General features: G+C 51.3%; 1 protein-coding gene across 3 annotated transcripts in view; it reads right to left on the reverse strand.

Annotated features, from left to right (window-relative positions):
* The window catches only part of CILP (cartilage intermediate layer protein), a 35,385-nt gene that overhangs the window by 6,402 nt on the left and 12,499 nt on the right, over positions 1 to 16,484 (reverse strand). Inside the window, exons 2-8 of one of the 3 annotated variants that reach the window (XM_068553679.1) lie at positions 15,042 to 15,273; positions 6,807 to 6,977; positions 4,831 to 4,923; positions 3,583 to 3,852; positions 2,137 to 2,319; positions 1,426 to 1,740; positions 550 to 658 (exon numbers count right to left, since the gene is read on the reverse strand). In XM_068553679.1, coding sequence (XP_068409780.1) covers positions 550 to 658; positions 1,426 to 1,740; positions 2,137 to 2,319; positions 3,583 to 3,852; positions 4,831 to 4,923; positions 6,807 to 6,885 — 1,049 coding nt within the window. In that variant the 5' untranslated portion in view covers positions 6,886 to 6,977; positions 15,042 to 15,273. Of the gene's footprint in view, positions 1 to 549; positions 659 to 1,425; positions 1,741 to 2,136; positions 2,320 to 3,582; positions 3,853 to 4,830; positions 6,978 to 15,041; positions 15,274 to 16,484 lie in introns of those variants that run through there. The other 2 variants (XM_068553689.1, XM_068553669.1) reach the window with 2 other exon arrangements.

Genomic DNA, 16,484 nt, shown 5'->3' on the forward strand with positions numbered 1-16,484 from the left:
GAACACTGACTGGCCTGGGAGACAGGGGGCTCGATTCTGAGTCTCAGCCCCACCACTAACTGGCTATGGACCCTTAGACAAATCATTTCACGTCTGAGTTTCAGCTTCCTGTTCTATGAAATAGGAGCAGTGATTCCTAGCTGACTCCGTAGAATTGTTGAGAGGGTCAAACAAGATAATGGCTATAAAATGTTTGTGAAGGGTAAAGGACAGCCACTGGGGACATTGACCTTGTTTGCCCTTGTCTGGGAAATTAGGGCTGGGGAACCTGGTTCTGTGTCCCAAGGATATGAGTCAGGACCCCAAGACCAGAGCTGCTCTGGGGGGACCCCAGCTTTGATAGGACAACAACAGGGCTTGCTCGTTGTCTGGGTGGCCTCAACCCTGCTGGCCCCCACTTGTAAGTGCCCGTTTCCTGGCTCTGCACTAGGGCCTTACTTGTAACTTTATTCTATCAGTTATTGTCATGATTAATAAGTCCAGACCCAATGCAAGAAAGCTCTGGTTTCCAAGAGGAGAACTGGGCCAGGCAGCTGGCAGAATACTCACCAGAAATACTTGTCTGGTTTGGGCTTCCCTGTGGCCTTACAGCACAGGGACACACTCTGCCCAGCTCTCCGTGCTTTTGTCTTGGGGTTCATCACAATGTATGGAGTCTCTGAGACAGAAGATGAGACATGGTGTTTTGGGTTTTTCTTTGTGACAGGTTCTCCAGAGCCTTGCTCCCTCAGGTATTTTGACATGTGTTAAAATTGTACAACTTCACACACACCACCCAGCCCCTCTCTAATGGTCCTAATAAGTAGCTGGTCCAGAATGGAGTCCACTCCCTCCATCTTCTCAGCCTGGGACCTGCTCCCATGGCTCTCGGGCAGCATCTGGGTGAGGCAGTGGAGAACCAAGGGGACCTTGTACCAGCCAAGATTCCCAAACACTGCCATTGAGACAGAGCTGGCTGCTCTGCTGACTCCAGCAGAATTTTCTGGCCATTCTGCACCATTTCTGAATTCCCCCAGCCTCTCTCTCTATGCCCTTCAAACGTTATACTGTATTGTAATTGACTATGTTAGATAAGGTGACCAGGAAAGAACTCATACATTTGAGGGAGCAAGCCATGACAATATCTGGGGGAAGAACACTCCAAGCAGAGTATATAGCAAGTGCAAAGGCCCTGAGGCAGGAGTGTGCCCATGTGTTTGAGGAACAGATAGGAGTAGAGTGACTCAGTGTGGGTGGAGGGGACTATAATAGGAGAGGAGAGGGGAAGAGAGAAGAGAAGGAATGGGGGGTCTGGCAGATGATGTTGGGACTTGGGGATTTTTGAGTTTTACTCTGGGCAACCTGGGAAGCCAGCTCTTAGTACTGTAATCCTTTTATTTAAAAGTCCAGCCTTCTCCCCAGCCCTATCCCAGAGAAGTTAAGTACCTGCCCTCATGAACTCCGCCTTGATGGTGGCTGCCTTCAGTCTAGTCTTAGGCATTGTGAGCCTGATAGGGGCAAACTTGGTCTTTGTGATCTTCAGGATGCTTTTGCCATCGGGGCACAAGCCAGGGACTCGGAACCTCCCGCTGCTGTCCGTCTGGGTCAATAGCTTAGGTGTTTTGGTCAGGACGTAGACAGTAGCCCCTGAGGCTGGGGCACCCCCAGGGAGGGAGACAGCCCCATACAGCACGAAGTCCTGGCACATGCAGGCGTCACAGTCAGCATTCACCTGGCCCATGGGGCAGGTCAGGTCACAGGCTGTGGAAGAAGGGGCCACATGAGGAGGGCATGTGTGGATTCTGGCCCTCCTTCAGTCACGTCCCAGCCTGTGGACTCACATATGCTTCCTCTCCCCCTTAGGCCTTTGTTACCCTTCCTCATCAGCCTGCATGACTAATTCCTACTCATCCTTCAGGACTTAGCTCAGGACACCTCCTCTAGGAAGCCTTCCTCAATTCCCCTAAGCTATAATAATTGACCGTGCACTATGCTCCCACGTTATCCTCTACATCCCCCATCGGTGCACGTAACAGATGCTCAGTTAATACCTGATGAATGAATGGATGAATCTGTCTCAGTCTCACCCTCTAATCTATTCTAGGCTGCTTCAGCCCCAGCCCCATGCCTGCCCAGTACCAAGAGCAGGGGTAGTACCTGAACAGGCCTGCTCCATGCAGAGCCGACCCTGCTCGGTGGCATCATTGCACAGTGACACCGTCTCCGCCAAGCAGGTGCGTGTTCGGGTCCGGACCCCAGGGTGACCACAAGCAGCAGAACACTTGCTCCAGGGAGACCACGGGCTCCAGAGGCTGTGCTCTGTGTCTTGGCGCAGGGATCCTGCAAAGCAGGATCAGCAGATGGTCTGACTTCCCTCTCAAAGGGACTCTGTCAGGAAATCTGACCCAGAGACTGTTTTTTCTCAGAGAGCAAGGCCTCCATTTACATCATAGATGTCACTGATATTTCTATTTCCTGCAATGATCTTTCCAACAGATGGACATCAAGAGTCTTGAGGAAGTGGTGTCTCTAAGTTTTACAAAAACACCGAATGGCCTAGGGGTGGCCCTGAGAGGGACTTGTTGGCCAAGCACTGGGACTTTGATGCGCTGTCCTAGGAGGTGCAGGGATAGCACCATCTTACCCTTTACCCATGCTCCTGAAGAAGGGCCCCCCGGGAAGTCAGGGCCTGGGGCCTCAGTGACATCAAGCCCCATCTGCCCACCCTCCTCACCTCTGGTCTGAGGCCTGTGTACAAGAATGGAGGCCTCGGATCTCACTCAGGAGACCTTGCTCAGCCTGAGCTCCCACTCCAGACGACCACCACTGCCTCCTGGGCCTGCAGGGTCAGGCCGTGTTCACTGGCAGGATCCCGGGAGGGGAGCGTGCATATCCAAGAAGTGGGCAGGCCTGCAGCTGGCTCTGAATTATCCAGTGTGGGGAGAGGGGATGGAAAGAGCACGAACTCTTGGGCTCTGCAAACACAGGCATGGGTCTAAATCCCAGCGTTCCATTTATCAGCTGTGTCGTCCCAAGAAGTTACCTAAACTCCCTGAACCTGGAATAACTTGTCCAAATGGAGATTCCTCACAGGTCAGTTGTAAAGGTTGAGTAATGTAGATAACTAGCAGTGTCTGGCACAGAAGAACTAACATAGAAACTGACACTTAGTGGACCTTCACCTGCATTAAGCCCTCTACATTCATTATCTCATTTAATCCTCATAAGAACCCCTATGAAGGATTACTAATATTACCCCTGTTCTACATGTGAGAAACCTGAGGCTCAGAGAGCTTCAGAACATTTGCCTAAGGAACACAGTAGAGATGGTAGGCCCAGATTCAAACCAAGCAGCCCAACTGCAGAGCCTGTGGTCTTCACCACCGTGCCACATGCACTCAGTAAAGTGGATTGAAAGGAAATTACCCATCAACACAGAACACTGTTGGGAAGATTATGGTTCTCATGACACTAATGGGTTATTATGGAGTCAAAGCATGTGTATGTGTGTGATAACCAGAGTTCCCGTAGCCGGACGCAGGTCCTGGCTCTCCCTTTGCCGAGGCTGGTGGGAGGTAGCGGGTGGGGACTGGTCAGGCTCACCTGGCGGGCAGAGGAAGCGCACGGTATAATTGGAGCAGTTCTGGCCAGGCCGCTGCTCCCTGTTGAGGCACCAGAAGCCCTCAAGGGGGTTTCCATGGACCACTTGGCCAGTGCTGCCTGCGGGTATCCAGTCGGTGGTCCAAGCCTCTAGCTGCAGGGGCCGAGGACACACCCGGTCCCCGTAGTAGAAGTGAATGGCATCCAGCCGCTCGTAGTCGCCCCGCCCACCTGGGTGGTCGATGTTGAACCACGTTGTCCACTCCCCAGGACCTGAGAGAGAGCCAGGTAGGAGAGGAGCCAGGCCCTGGAGCTCCAGGTGAGCTCAACCTCTGCAACTCATCCCTAATACCCCTCGCCCGTCCCTCACTGGTCTCAGGCCCTCATCGCATCTCTCTCTCCAGCATCTCTCCAATCTCTTACACTTCTGCACACCCTACTGCCAAAGGTTCTGTTAAAGCTCTCAGCAGCCTTGGCTGTACCATGTCAGAAACTTCCTGCCTGGGTCTCTACCTCCAGCTTCCTCCGAACCCATCCCCACCCCTCTCCAAACACTGCAGTCAGGGTGAGCTTTCTCCACGTGGCTTGGGCCACATCACTCCTGGCTTTAACTCTCTTAACCAGGCATTCAGGTGCTGGTGAGCTGGCCCCTGGTATCTCTCCATCCTCATCTTCCCGCTCTCTCCCTGCCAGCCTGTGCTCTGGCCCCAGCAAGCCCTACAGCATTTCTGGAAGCTATCAGGCAGCTTCATGATTCTGAGCTGTCCTATATACTTGGTCCCTCTGGCTGGACAGAGATGTAGGCCAAATGCCTTTTTTTTTGCCACACTGCACAGCATGCAGGATCTTAGTTCCCCCACCAGGGATGGAACCCACGCTCCCTGCAGTGGAAAGCATGGAGTCTTAACTACTGGACCACCAGGGAAGTCCCCGAATGCCTTTTAAAAGTGGGTTTCAATCTGTATGACAGACTCTAGGTCCTTGTTATACAGCAGAAACTAACACAACATTGTAAAGCAATTACACTCCAATAAAGATGTTTAAAAAAAAGATATCTAAATATATATATATATATTACAACCATGACCATTAGCCAAGTAGCTACAAATAAAACATTTTTGAAAATTAAAAAAAAAAAAAAAAAATGGGTTTCTATGGAGTCCTGACATTGTTCCCTGGCTGCAGAGATCCTCTTAGCAAGCTCAGTAAAAACCCTCCCCCCAATCACTCCCTGCTTCAGCCACAACTCACTGTCCAGGGGGTCAGCAGGCTTGGCAAAGATGCCTGAGGTCCTCTTCCCAGGCTGGACTCTTCTCACCGACTGAGTGAGCATCATCTGCCTCCCTGAGGGCCAGGAGGATAAGTGAGAGGCCAAAACAGATACAGGGGCCCAGCAGGGTCCTGCTACTAGCCTCTCAAGACATAGGGAAGCAGTGTGATGTGGGGGATGGAACATAAGCACTGGGTATGGGTTCAAATCCCCACTCTGCCACTTACTGGCTGTGTGACTTCACAAAAACTTTATTCCGTTAAATCTGTTTCCCCATAAAATAGAGCTGCATCAACAATCACCACATCATAGGGTCCTGGTGCATATTCAGGGTGATGGTGAAGGTAAAGGGACATGGCATGCAGCGCATGGTCAACAAATGGTGGTTCTCTTTTCACTCTTGTTCTAGAAAGGGACCATGGGATGCTGCTGAGCAGCTGGGGCTCCTACTTTAGGGTTTGAGCCTGTTCTTCTTGGCGGAATGGAACCTCACTTTCCTCATCTGTAAAATGGACATATTAGTTCCCACTGCACATATGGTGGTCCAGTTGGCATGAGGATTCCATGAGGTAACACAAAGTAAACATCTCTGAAGTATACGGAGATTGAGACTGTGAGCCCCAGTCACTCTGCCACTTCCTGACTGTGTGACCTTGGGCCAGATACTTAACTCATCTGACCCCTCATCATAAAGTGAGGATAATAATAGTTCCTATCTCAGAGGATTGTAGGGATTAAATAAGCTCATTCATAAAATCCACTTAGAACAATGCCTAGCACAGAATGTTTGCTGAATAAGTGTTAGCAACTCCTTTTAGCTCAAGACCTGGACAATAGATGTCCATTTCCCTCCTCCTGGCAAAGTTTGGCTTTGGGAATCCACCCTCACCCTCATAGGGCCTAACTGGAGGAGTGGTCCTTTAATTTTCTGACCCCAGGCTGGCAAAGTCTGCCTGAGGAAGGGTATAGGGACCTCGGGCCACAGGCAGCGAGCCTCCAGGCCCACGCCACCGGAGGCTGCGTTGGGGGCTCCAAAATGGAAAGGAGAAAGGAGAGCAGAGCACTGCAAAAGCTTTGAAAGGTAATTAACTCTCACATGAGAGAGCCAAATCAGTATTCTCTTTGCTGCTTAATTGGGGTGATAGGAGCTCTTTTAATCAGACTAATCTGATTTCCCCTCAGATGGCTGAATGTTAATCATCTTCCCCAACAGCAGCTGTCAGGGTAGAAAGAGCAAGGCAGGAGGTGGGCACATGTAGGGTTTGGCAAGATGCTGAGACAGCCTTTGTTCCTGCATCTGTGGTCACAAAGCCTGCAGTGCTCGCTGCTTTATGAGAGGATTTTGAGCATATTTTTGCTTTACCTGAGTATGTGGCTAGAAATCAGGAAAGGAAGGGGAGATGGGAGAGAGTATACAGGATAGTGCTGGGAGCTCTGATGCTTAGAAGCCTTGGGGAGTCCACCAGGCAAATTCTCTCCACCTGTTCCCTTGAGAACTCAGTGTCACCAGAGAATGGGGTCAGAGGACAAGGAGACCAGAAGGGGTTCTGGTGTCTCTGTGAAATTTGGCTACAGGGTCTAAATGAATTTTCATGAAACTAAAACCAAAAATCTGGCTGTGAGAACTCAGTGATCCCTTTTGCTTTGGCTATCAGAAAGCTCAGAGCTAAACTTAACACTCAGGGGCGGTGGTAACCCTCTTATCTTTTTTCCGCCTTCTGAGTGACACCCTGCTCCTCACTTAAAAGATTCTGTTCTGTGAGTTTTAATATTGGAACTTATCTCAAATCCTTTAGGAAAACAAGCAAGGTATAAATTATGAATAAATAGACAAACCAGCCTCAGGTCTTAGTGCCACTGCTGTGGCTTAAGGCAGATGCAGAGTTGGGTCCCAGACCATAGTGACTTCATTATGACAAGTGGGGAATTAGAGAGACAGTAGATACTTAGCCTGTACCCAACAGAGAGGTGACCTCTAGGACCAGGAAGAAGAACACACAGGCCTTGATCACCACCATCTTTCCTCCAGGTCCCATGGGGAACGTGGCAGGAGTTGAGTGAGGGCTCCTTCACAGAGTCGGATTGTCCCTGGAACGTGATCCCCTGAGAAGTTTCTCAGATCAGTGACCTGCAAAGAAACAAAACTTGTCAGGTTCCACTTCTCTGAGTCACCTCTTAGGGCTTGAGCAGAACTATTTCTTGACCTATCAAGGGTGAAAGGTGGACAGAATGAAGTCTTGTGAGAGTGACACCTGCCCAAATTGCAAATCTGGGCAGCTTGCAAGATGCAGAGAGTCAGACTCTGAGTTCACATGAGGCAGACCTGGATTCAAACCCCGGGTCCAGGTGCCAGGGTCCCACATCGAGATAGGACACAAGTGACAGTAGGGGTGAGAAGTTTCCTTGACAATGAGGAGGGGCCTGGGCTCACCCGCGGCAGCCCCTGGGTGACTCATTAATCACTTCCCAGACCCGGGCTTGGGGGCATGTTTTGCTACCCCTTGGTGGGGCTCCCACTCTCACACAACAGGCCTACATATTAAGGCTATGCAGCCCCTGCCCCGACTACGGTGGCGCCTCACAGGGCAGGCCATCTGAAGGGTGCAGATGCTTTAGACACACCACCTCCATGAACACATTCCCAGATGTGCACTGGCTGCGGCTGGAACACATTTCTGGCCTGTTTGTTTGGGGCGTGGCTGGGAGTTACACAGCCAGAGCCTGCTGAGGGAGAGCAGAGGGGACGCACTGGGAGAGGCTAGGGCCCCCCAGTAACTGCTGAGCGTGGGTTACGGGGAGAGGAGAGCAGGCCTGGCAATAGGGCAAGGACGCAGGGGGAGCGGTCCAGGCTCCCGCTCAATTTTCTCTCTCCCCAGAGCTCTGGCCAACCCAGAATCGGATCAGTGCCTGGAAATTCAAAAGTGATTCCCTTCAACCTCCAAAGTCCAGAGTGTGGTGAGAAAAGGGAGATTCCTCCTTTCTGGAAAAAAAGATTCAAAAGCACTTTGTTGGGACTTTCCTGGAGGCGCAGTGGTTAAGAATCCACCTGCCAATGCAAAGGACACGGGTTCAAGCCCTGGCCCGGGAAGATCCCACATGCCGCGGAGCGACTAAGCCCGTGCGCCACAACTACTGAGCCAGCTCTCTAGAGCCCTTAAGCCACAACTACTGAGCCCACGTGCCACAACTACTGAAGCCCGCGCGCCTAGAGCCCGTGCTCCGCAACAAGAGAAGCCACGACAATGAGAAGCCCACACACTGCAACAAAGAGTAGCCCCCACTCACCACAACTAGAGAAAGCCCACGTGCAGCAGTGAAGATCCAACACAGCCAAAAAAAGAACACAAAAACCCCGCAAATAAATAAATGTATTTTTAAAAAAACAGCACTTTGTTGTCCCAGAAGAACAGACCAATCCCATGCTGCAGACCATCCAGCTCTAAGCCCACTAACTCCACCACCACCCGTTTCTCAGCCCAGAGGACAGAGCACGGGTGTCCCCGAGGTCTCCAGCTCTTGTGTGTCTCATCCCAAGCTCCCAGGCTCTGAGCAGAGGGCTGAGCGCTCCGTGGGCCTGCACAGCGTTCAGTCTGGAACTGCTCCGCAACCGTCTGGGAAGCCGAAATGGCCTGAGGCACCTTGTGGAAAAACCATTTCCCATCTGGCAGCCCGTGGAAGTTTCTTCAGCATATGCTCTGCTGGTGAGGCTCCCCATCCCACGGGTCCCAGAACTCTCGGAGAAAGAAGACTGGCTGACCGCAGGAAAAAAGCAGAGCGCCCAGAGGTACAGAGATCCTGCCTGGGACCCTCTGAGGGCCCCTATCCTCAGGTGGGGGAGGGAAAAGACCTTGGGTCAATGGGAGAAAGGAGAGAACTCCAAAGCAGAAAGGGGAGTCTTCTCTGGGGGAGATAAGGGGTGATCAGGAATAGCTGAGCCAGGCAGTGGGGTGCAGGGATGGGCTGAGGAGAGTAGGAGTGGGGCTCACCGTGTCCTGAGCGGGACTCCTCAGCTGGGGAGTCCAAGTCTTCCTCTCCCCAGCAGTCCAGCCACTGGGCCTTATATAGCACAGCTGGTGGCTCAGCCTGTGGCAATGCACCACGGGAAGCGGCCGCGAAACCAGATCCAAGCCTGAGGAAGCTCGGCCTTCCCCACCCCTCCCCACATCCCCTGCAGACTCCAGGGGCCCGGATTTCGCTTCCAGATCCTCAGAGGGAGAGGCTGCAGGGCCTGGGGATGGGCCAGGTGGGCAGCTGCCTGGGGCTCCATAGGCCAGAGCAGAGGGATGGGTGGGGAGGCTGTTGGGCACTGAGCAGCCTGGGAAGCGGCCAAGGGCAATTCTACATGTGAGCAGCATTTCATAGCTCAGGAGGTGGGATGCTCTTGCCTAAGCTTTGCTTGCTGATCCCTCGCATGGCCCTGGCCCTGGACCACCTATGCAGAGAAAGAACTTTGCTGGCCTTAGCACATACCCCAAGCTCTCTTAGGGCCACAGATCACCTGGCCTCTCAGCTGGGGGAGCTTGGTCTGAGTTGGGCAACTACTCAGCTTCTGTGGCTTCTGAGGGAGCACTTAGGGAACCTCAGAGGGGACAAGGGACAGAGGAATGGTGGGGCACAGGATGAGAGTAGTTCTTCCTTACCTTTGCCTGCTTCAGTTTGGGTACCTGCCTATACCCATTGGACCCGAGAGGAGCTCCTGCATGTGGATTCTCTGAGATCCTGCCAGATGCTCATATGTGCGTGTGTGTGTGTGTGTGTGTGTGTGTGTGTGTGTGACTTTGGGTATGGGTGCCACCAGCAGTGAACAGCAGCCTTACCCATAGGTGGCACAGGCAGATGCTTGTGTTTCCAGACTTCACCCGCCTCCCCTGCAGCATGAGTTTGCCTGTCGTCACAGGCAGCAGTTCTGTAATTTCAGCGTGCATTAGAATCCCCTGGAGGGCTTGTTAAAACACAGATGCTGGGCCCCTCACCCAGACTCTCTAGTTCAGTAGGTCTGAGGTGAGGCCCGAGACTTTGCATTTCTAACAAGCTCCCAGGTGATTTTGATGCGGCTGGTTAACAGACCACACAAGGAGAGAGTACCAGGTGGAGGCAGAAGATGGGGAGGGGTGAGCCAGGGAGACAGCAGGAGCTTCCAAGGCCTGCCTCATGTCTCAGGCTCATCTGGCCTGGGCTGGGCTTTCTGCCTCATGCAGGGCCTGGAGATGGAGACCTGGCCCATGTGGCCCTCCACACCAGTGTCAGCTCACTCTTTCCACACACCCTCACTGAGCGCCTGTTTGGGGGCAGGCTCCAGGCTGGGCACTGGGAGGCCATAGGGAGGAGATGTGTCCATGCATTCAGAGGAAAGAGCCTTGTATGGAAATGATCCCACAGTGTAGCCGTGCACACTCTTATCCAGAGAGCTGTGCGTGTGTGGTTGTGTGTGTCTGTGCCTGTGTATATGCTGTATGTGTGTATGTCTGTGTCTTTCTCTCTATGTGAATGTGTGTGTGTGTGTACAAACAAGGGTTTAGGAGCTCTGTTTCTCTGAGCATCATCTTGGACAGGAGCTGTTGGGGGAGAGGAGGATGGTGGAGGAAGGATGTTGAGCAGGGACAGCCCCTAAGCAGATCTGGGGCACAGAGCTGGTTTGCTTTTTCTGTTGGAGCCTGGTCTCCCTCCTGGCCCCCAGCTTTTGGTCCATAGATCCTGTAGTAGACCCAGTCTGGTCCAATTATTATCAGAGCCAAGCCATGAAGCAGCTTTAGCCTGAACTAAGTGAAGGCAAATTCTGAACTGAGTGACGCCCCTGAGAACTCTGCTGGTCCATGGACAGACAAAGGCTGAACCACAATAGCCTGATCAAATAACAGGAGAAAAACAGGAACTTGGGAGTCAAAAGCCTAGTGCTGGCTCTGTTGCTAATTTTGATGTGTGATCTTGGACAAGCAATGACCCAAGTGACCCTGGACCTCAGTGTCCCCACCTGTGTAACAGGAGTTTGGACTGAGTGAGCTCTGAGTCCCCCACCAGCTCTTACAAGATTTGATAAGACGCTGACAACAAACACTGCAGAAAGGAGAGAAAAGAAGAAATGACAGCTCCAAAGAATCTCACCAGAGGTCAGGAGGGAGGCCAGAGAAGCTACCTGACCACAGAGTCTAGATAAGGAGAGCAAGGTAGACAGGAGAGGAAGGTGGGGAAAGGTAAACCAGAGGACCAGAGGTCAAGGTCAGGGTAATCAGCTGCTTTCCAAGGCCTCTACTCAATGGAACCCCAGAGTATGTGAAGGAGGTCTCTCCAGCCTCCCAAGTGCACCCCTCTCTTCTCTTTCTGTAGTGGGAGGAGGGAAGCCTATAAGGTGAGGGCTTGGCAAAGTGGAGCTCCTTAGGCCATGATTCCTGCCTAGGTGTCCTTGCTTGGCCCAGAACTCACACTGAGGCCCCATCTATCCTGCCCCAGTGGCCGGAGGGTATTGTCATGGTTGGCACAGGCTGAGGGACTGTGAGCTAGAATCCCTGGGTTCTGATTACAGCCCAGCCAGTTGTGTCCCTCTAGCTCATGTCCTCCCACCTCCCCCATCAAAGAATCCTTTCCTGTCCCCAAGTGGGGCTGAACTGTGAACTGCACAGGGCTAGATTGGTGGAATCTGAGCCCGCTCCCAGCCGGTGCTCCCAGGACTCCTTTGAGGGAGAGGCTGCTGCTCTCCTTGGCCACGACCTTAGGATAGTCAGGGCTTGGGAGGCGGCCACAGATCTGGACTGTCCAGGGCCTGGCCCAGATGGGTCAGCACCAGCCATGAGTGGCCACCTGGGGCTTCTGCAGGCCAGGCTAGTCTGCTACAGCTCCAAGCCCCGGCTTGGAACACACTGAAACCCATCAGTCACTCCCACCCCTATCCAGGGGATTGAGGGGCTTGGAGCCAAGTTTAGCCAGGCCAACTGTGACCCAAGCCTAAGGCCAGGGGTCCCCACCCTGCTGAGGGGAAAGGAGCTTGGGAACACTGGGAGGGGTCTGACATGATGCTGGTGGCTCCAGAGGAAGGTGCTGTGTCTCTAACATGCTCTCTGACCACCTCTCCCATGCTCCCATCATTGCCTCCCTGCGGCCTGAGGGGGCTTTGCAGGCCTGGGTAGGGACAAGCCACTAATGATCCCTGGGGACTGGAAGACTTGACTGTAGCTCTGAGTAACCCTCAGGGGCTGCTGACCCAGTATGTATGGGAGCCTAGACACCCAGAGTCTACGGGAGTGGGAGAGCTCGCTCTCTGACCCTGTTGTTCTCCTCCCTGTCCTAGATACAGTCTGTCACTGTTCCAACCCAATGCCTTTTTAGTTTTATTCCTCAGCTTCCCATCTTGAAATACAGCCCTTCCTCCCCTCCCATGTGAATGTCCCCCACCTTTCGATGGCTCATCTCAGTCTCCTCCCTCCTGCCCTCTCTGACCACCTAGGCCCACCTTGACTATTCCTTCTCGGGTCTCAGATGATAATGTTCACCATCCTGTAATATACAAGGCACATTCATGGTCATCATCTCATCTTCAGCCTCACAGTTGATCTGCGAGGCAGGGATGACCACACCCATTTTATAGAGGGAAAACTGAGGCTCAGAGAGGTGAAGTCACTCAGACACAGTAGGTCTTCAACTCAGAGTTGCCCCTGGGAACCGGTGACCTAGTGTAGACCTTGTCATGGGGTGCCCTCAGCTCAGAGGAGCCACCATGGAAATGACACTCCAGCCATATGCTCCTCAGCGAGAACATACTAGAACACTCTGGCTCTGCCTGCCTGGCACATACACCCTGCTTCCCATACATACACTAATTTCAAAAATGTCCCCATCTAACATGATCCAGCTATCTATCGTACTGTGGTGGGTTAAATATGGCCACAAGTTCTTTGCAACTCTCCCGTTATGAGGTGGAGTCTCTTTACCCACCTTTGACCTGGGCTGGCTTTGTCACTTGCTTTGAACAAAGGAATAACAGAAATGACACTCAAGAGACTTTGCCGCCTTCACTCCCCAGGAACACAGTCCTGAGACCACCATATAAAGAAGTCAATCTATCCTCCTAGAGGATAAGAGACCACATGAAGGAGAACTGAGGCCCCCAGCCAACAGCCAGACATGTGAATGAGGCCATCTTGAATTTTCCACCTCAGCAGTTGCATAAGTGAGCCAGGTAAGACCAGCAGAGAAATGGTCTAGCCACCCATAGAATCGTGAGAAATAATCATTGTTGTAAGCCACTGAGTTTTGGGATGATTTGTTGTATTGTAATAGATAACTGATATACACGCTAAGAGTAAAAGATCTTTCAGTTGCAAGAGACAAAAGCATAACTCAGATTGGATTATGCAGGAAAGGAAACTGATGGTTGTTATAACTGAAGTCCTGGGAAAAATTGGATCCAGGGACTCAAACAATATCATCAGGACTGCTCTCTTTCCATTTCTCAACTGCTTCCTCTGAGATGGCTTTTTTCCCAAGGAGGCAGTAGCACAGTATGTATTTTCCCAAGTTGGCTGCAATGATAGGTCCCATTGCGCATGTTCTTGTACAAGGTGACTGCCCTACTCTGCCATCAAGAGGTGGGGTGGGATAGGGAGGGTGGGAAGGAGGGAGACGCAAGAGGGAAGAGATATGGGAACATATGTATATGTATAACTGATTCACTTTGTTATAAAGCAGAAACTAACACACCATTGTAAAGCAATTATACTCCAATAAAGATGTTAAAAAAAAAGAGGTTGTAAGACACTCTGTCTTATACTCTACAAATGAAAAAAAAAGAAGAGGTAGAATCTAATTTCCTTCCCCTTGAATCTGAGCTGGGCTATGACTTGCTTGTAACCAAGAATGAGGTGAACTTCTAAGGCTAGGTCAGAAAAGGTCATGCAGCTTCCACTTGGGATGCTTGCTCTGGGGAAAGCCAGCTAACTACCCAGAGACCACCAAATCAGAGAGGCCTGGTGTAGGTGTTCTGGTGGGTAGTCCCAGCTGAGCCCAGCCTTCCAGCCCTCACATCACCAGTCATGTGAGTGTAGCTGTCTTGTACCCTCTAGGACAGACCAGCTCATTTACCAGATGGATGCCACTGAGTGGCCTCAATCAAAGTCATAAAAAGCAGAATGGCCCAGTCAAGCCCTACATGAAATCCTGACCTACAGAATTCAGGGGATATGATAAAATGATTATCATTTAAGCCACTAAGACTTGGGGTAGTTTGTTACACAGCAACAGTAACTGGAACAGATGCCATTCCCATGTATTATCTTCCAGAAGCTCCAGACTCCCTTCTAGCACATCTCAAATCTCCAATGGAAAAAGCATGCGGCTTCCAGCAGAAGTCCTGGGAAAGGCTCTCATTGGCCCATTCCTGACCCAGTTCCTGTAACCATGTGGGTGGAAAGCTCTGATTAGCCCACCTCCAGAGGTAGGGGTAGATCATCCCACTGGAATCACATGGACTGATTTTTCTCAAAGGAAAATTGTGGTGCTGTCCCCAGAAGTAGGAAGAACGGATGCTAGGAAGTAAAAAGTGACACGTACCCACCTAAAACACAACCACAACCACAACCACCCCTTTCCTAGTAGGAGTCAACCCGAAATGTCTAACTACTAACCTTGATACCAGTAGTTGAATCCTGATATCAAGAGACCACTTTAACAGCTGTCAACCTCAGCATTTACACTCCCTTTGTTCTGCTGCAAACTTACCCATGTATGACTTCCCCTCACCCTGTAACCATATCAACACATTCCAGAAGAGTTGAGCAAAGCTGAGCAACTATAATAACAACTCCAGCTTGGAAAATGGAAGAAAAACAAAGAAACCTTCAGAACTATGTAAGCCACACGGGTTGCTGCACGCACTGCCGCCTGCCGGTCAGCACCTGGTCTTGTAAGGGTGTGCTTACTCCGCACAGGTTGTAGGTGGGAGCAGATTCCCTGAGAATGGGCCATGGTCTGGCAGATCTCCCAAGACACGTCAGGTAGAGCCCTCCACCTTGCGTAGTGTGCTCACTGTGGTCATCACAGAATGTTCTTCAAGCTTAAAAAAAAAGGTCACCTCACTGTCCCTGTGGTGACTCACCATGGTCACAGCCTTGAGTTTACGTCTTAGTGTCCCCACGGTGCCCTGCTGTTTCTCAGGGACACCCACATTCATGATTTTGTACAGGATTACTGGGTGCACACTTACCAGGGAGTCATCGCAAGAGTGTTCACACTCCCCTCCTGGACTAGTCACACTCAGTGGGATGTGTTTGCCCTGGTGGTTCATCAGGCTCGCCCCGAAGCATCTACCAGACTCTGCTGCTTGCTTCCCATGACCCGAGGCCTCTTTTCATGACTCCCCTGAGAGGCCCCAGGTGGCTATGGTTGTGGTACGGCTTCAGCTCTGACCATGATGCTTGCTGGCAGCCCAGAAGAGCCTGCAGTAGTGATGGGGGTGGCATCAGTCAGGGCTGAGGCGAGGCGGATGCCAGGTAGTTGTCCTCTCTGGCTGTGCATTCCTGGGACCCGTGGACGTTTAATGGGCTAGAGCTGTGGAAAGTTAAGTGTAAGGAGCCTCCCTCTTTCCAAGCAGAATCTTTCACCCACACAACGCCTGGACCATAAAGATGTGGGACTCCAGATGGCCCGGGTGAGCAGGCAGGGACGGGGAAATGGAGGTTAGAAAGGCCTTGGTGAGTAGGCTTAGCCAGACAGGGTGGGACAGAGGAAGACCATTCTTAGTGGGTTGGCTTTTTGTTCCCAGAAGCAAAGCAGTGTTCAGGGTGGCTGAATTGGGGCACTTTTCCCCCCAGGAGAACAAGAGCTTTGAGGACAGAATGTTGGCCAGTGACAGGGAAGGCAAAGAAAGGGAAGAAGAAATTTGAATCCCACTTCCCATTTTTAAAAATTGAAGCATAATTTTCATTCTGTAGAAGTCACCCTTTTGAGTGGAAAGTTCTATGATTTTTGACAAATGCAAACTATCTTATAACCACCATCACCATCAAGATACAAAATATTTCCATCACCTCAGAAGCTCCCTTTGCAGTCAGCCCTCTCCCCCATCCCCAGCTGCTGACCACCACTGATCTGTTCTCTTTCCCTGTCATTTTGCATTTTCAAGAATGTCCTGTAAGTGGAATCCTTTGGTATGAGCATTTTTTAAAAATATATATTTATTTATTTATTTGGCTGCGTCTGGTCTTGGTTGTGGCATGCAGGATCTTCACTGCGGTGCACCGGCTTCTCTCTAGTTGTGGCGCATGGGCTCTGTTGCAGTGCACAGGCTTAGTTGCTCCGCGGCATGTGGGATCTTCGTTCCCTGACCAGGGATCGAACCCGCATCCCCTGCATTGGAAGGTGGATTCTTAACCCCTGGACCACCAGGGAAGTCCCTGGTAAGAGCCTTTTAAGTCTGCCTTCTTTCACTTAGTATAATCATCCATGTTGTTGCATGTGTCAATAGTTCATTCCTTTTTACCGCTGAGTAGTATTCTATTGTATGGATGTGCCACAGTTTCTTTGTCCGTTCACCAGTTGAAGGACACTTGGGTTGTCTCCAGTTTTTAGCAACTACATTTTCGCTATGGATATTTATGTACAGGTTTTTGTGTAAACATGTTTTTCATTTCTTTTGGGTAAATATCTA

Source organism: Eschrichtius robustus, chromosome 1, assembly GCF_028021215.1.
Source record: "Eschrichtius robustus isolate mEscRob2 chromosome 1, mEscRob2.pri, whole genome shotgun sequence".
In the NCBI taxonomy this organism is placed as follows: Eukaryota; Metazoa; Chordata; class Mammalia; order Artiodactyla; family Eschrichtiidae; genus Eschrichtius; species Eschrichtius robustus.